At 31.0% G+C, this 3844-nt stretch overlaps 1 protein-coding gene across 1 annotated transcript; it reads left to right on the top strand.

The window, feature by feature from the left end:
* Positions 1–605: 605 nt before the first annotated feature.
* TRIADDRAFT_62631 (uncharacterized protein) lies at positions 606–1808 on the top strand (the record flags this gene model as incomplete). The annotated part of the gene is made up of 1 exon (XM_002118572.1): positions 606–1808. The coding sequence occupies one exon, from the start codon at positions 606–608 to the stop codon at positions 1806–1808; it is 1203 nt and encodes a 400-aa protein (XP_002118608.1).
* Between the last annotated feature and the right edge of the window lie 2036 nt (positions 1809–3844).

Below are 3844 nucleotides of genomic sequence, written 5' to 3' on the forward strand. Positions count from 1 at the left end.
ATCTATCATGGAATATTCTAGAACTTATTAGTAGTTATTATAATATACATAGACTGAGTATTCCAGAAGGTTCTATATGCATATGAGGTTATATGAATATAGCGATCCAATTTATGAGATAGTTTTTTGAAAACTATCTCATAAATCTTTTAATTCAATTCTTGACGAGTATTTTATTACTAAAGAAAGCTTTCTTATTTTATGCTTGATGCATTGTTAATTGTAGTCATTTTAAGTAAACTAACATCAAAGCCAAGCGCTCATTTTAGAGTTACATTCTTAAGTAAACTTGATTTCATCGTTGATTAACAAAATTTACATTTTTTTATTATGCCATCATATTCAAGTTGCTTTCGGAATACCTGCATCCTGGCCAGTTTAATTCATTTATAATACATGGACATCTAAAATAATCCTTTAAAGACCGATATCTTAACTTTTCAACTATTTGGCTTATTTACTTTCATAAATTTGATACTCTCATTGCGAAACTGTGGTTTTCCATGAATGCAACAGGCAATAGTATTTTATTCGTTGAGCTTTTCCAGCTTACATACTGCACAGAAATTCGAATTCAATAAATAAATGTTGAAGCATCTTATAACATGGCTGCTAAACCGTCATCCAAACGTATTTTTGCGAGATATGAAAAGAAGGGTAGAGGAACGTCTTTAAAAAAACAAGTTACGAAGGGCACTATAACAAATATTGATTATTCTAATTACAAAAGCTATAGAGCCGATATTAAGGCTTGCGCGAGGCTCTACTTTCCTAAGCTATTCGTTAAAAAAGATGGTAAACGAAAATGTATTCTTAAAAACGTACTTAGTGCCACCTTTAAAAAAATTAAAGATAGAGATTCTAAAATAAAGGAACTCGATTTCAAACATAATCTTAAGAAAAGTAAAGAATTACGTGTTTCTGATACAGCAGAGACAGTAAAGAGCTTCTTGGATTCCGTATTAAATTACGAGTTTCAAGGTGTAATTTCCTCCAATATTAAATCTAAAAAAAAAAATGCTCAGGAACCAACGGTTAGTTCTATACCTGCCTATCATACATGCAGAACAGATATCAACGCTAAATATTGTAATAATTATAGAATGGCTACCAAAATGGAGTTGGAAAAAGTATATAGAAATGAAATAGGAAGGTCTGTTGATCTAAATTGCTTTTCTTGCCCTTTTTCTCAAAGTATCGTAGATCGAAATCATAGCTCTTATCCAGAAGTAGATCATATATTACCTAAAACGCAAATTCATGAGAAACTATTGGCTTCTGTTTATTTATTAAATAAACTAAGACCAGATGATGTCGATCAAAAAAAGGACTATGATGAGTATTTGAAGTCTATAAACAAGTTTTACGTTTTAAATCTAAAATTTAGACGTTATAAGTCCACTACTTCAAGTACTAAAATAAGCAAAGAACTTATCTTTGCCACAAAAAATCTCGCAGTGCAAGTACAAAATGATACCCGCAATTTGATGTTTATGTGCAAGGCCTGTAATATCAGGAGGAAAAAAGGTGGATGGAAGGACGAGTTAGTTAAATCACGTTCTTTTGGTCCTATTGACGACCTGATAAATTCTATATGGAAAAATGCGGATGTATCGGGAACGTTGATTCTCAAAGAAGCTGCAGCCTTTAGAATGGAAGTTGTTCAAAAATACACTATAACGTACGAGAAAGAAGAAGATTTTAAGGAATTCGTTAAATATCTCGGTGATTTGCTTCGAAAGTATCCTAAGTCAGTTAAAGAAATTTCAAAATTAGCGAAGAATACCTGTATTGCAGCCCAAATATAGCTTAGATTACGATTATAAGACTGTACGAGAATAACTTAACTTGTAAGCTAGAGTGTAAGATTGTGTAAGAGTCTATTTGTAGAAGACGTTTACAGTACGTATTGTAGCGAATCTATTAAGATGTTTATATAAAGATCTGAGATATAAATAGATTTGCGCTAAGTATGCTAGTACTGTAAGTCTTGTATTGTAATGCTTTAAATAGACGCGCGATTTATGAATAGATTGCGCGATAGTAAATTTAGATCTGATCTTGCGACTTAATGGGCAAGATAAGATTTGTTACAGTAAAAGCATTCTGTAACTAATCGTATATAAATCGTGAATTTTGCTGTAATAAGTAGATTGTCAGATAGTCAGATAGTCATTGGTAGTTAGACGAACCTATCTTCTGTAATAAAGTGAAATTTGCGCGAAACTGTGGTTCTTGATTTATTGTTTTGAAGATCACTTTATCACAATACCATAACGCAAAAGATATCAGAGCTGGACCTTTAGTCTCACGGTTTCCTTCCAGCAAAAGACAGTACAATGAATGATGCTGCATAAGAACTCTGTATTCTAGTAACTTTTTTGGCACTTTTAAATAATATCGTATTGTGGATCTCGAAGATCAACAAGTGTTTAAATTATAACGTTTTAAATCTAACATTTAGAAGAGATAAACATACTAATCCAAGTAATAAAATAAGCAAAGTATTTGTTTAATGTCTAAGCCACAAAAGAATTCGCAGTGCAAGTACAAAATGATACTCGCCATCTGATGTTTTTGTGTGAGTTATGCAATAAGAAAATGGGAAAAAGTGGATGGAAAAAAGAGTTAAATGAAGAATCTTCCTTCGATACTATTCGTGACTGGATAGAGACCACTTTGGGAAAGGTAGATATATAGAGAAGCTTTAGCCTTTAGAGAGAAAGTTGTTCAAAATTACACTGCAGATAACGAGAAAGTTTAAGATTTTAAGAAATTTCGCCATCATCTAGGTGAACTCGTTCGAAAGTATCCTGAGTCATCAGATGAAATTTCAAACTTATCGACGAATACTGTAGAAAAAGAGTTATCAAAGATATATCTGACAGCTTCTTTCCAGTGGAAGCAAGTACAATGAATGATGGATGATGCATAAGGACACTGATTATAGTTATCTTTTTGTAGCACTTTTAAATAATGTTGTAGGTCTTAAAGATCAACCAATACTTAAATTTTAAGACCTGACTAAAACAACTACCAAGTGTCTAAATAAAAGAAATCTTCTAGTTCAAAGTAGGTTTTAAATTTTACTTTCCATTTTTTATATTCTACTTCATAACTACTGCTGATGTACTCTATAAGTCAGGAAGTGTTTCTTATAATAAATTAAGAAGGAAATGAATGACTCATGCTAAAAGTAATTTATAATATTCAATCACACAGGAGAATGTCAATACAATATTACTACTAATATTGCTAATCAAGGAAGTAGTTAATTGTAATAGGAAGTAAATAAAAACCCTCAAGTCTAAAGTAGATTTTATATCTTTCCGTTTTCATACTTTACTTCATAACTGTCGCTGATATGCTTTGTGATTCAGTAAGTGTTTTATCGTAAGTTAAGAAAGAATGAACAACTTCATACTAAAAGTAATTTACAATATTTAATTACGCAGTAAAATGCCGATATACTACTACTAATGTTGTTAACATGGAAAGTGATTGGTTCTTATACGAAGTTAATACAAATCTTATAACCTAAAATAGATTTAAATCTCGTATTCTCCTTCATAATTGCTGCTGATATACCCCATAATTCAGCATGTGATTTTTATGTTAAGATTAAAAAGGAAACACAAAGTTGATGCTAAAAGTAATTTGCAATATTCAATCACACCACAGAGTACCAATATAATACTACTACTACTAATGTTGCTAACTTAGAAAGTGATTAATTTTTAACGTAGAGTAATAGAAACCTTCTAATCCAAAGTGGATTTTAAATCTTTTAATTTTCATATTGTTCTGAACTGCCAGCTGTTATATTTCATAATTCAGTAAGTGT

The sequence above is a fragment of the Trichoplax adhaerens genome, genomic scaffold, assembly GCF_000150275.1.
Source record: "Trichoplax adhaerens TRIADscaffold_227 genomic scaffold, whole genome shotgun sequence".
Taxonomy (NCBI): domain Eukaryota; kingdom Metazoa; phylum Placozoa; class Uniplacotomia; order Trichoplacea; family Trichoplacidae; genus Trichoplax; species Trichoplax adhaerens.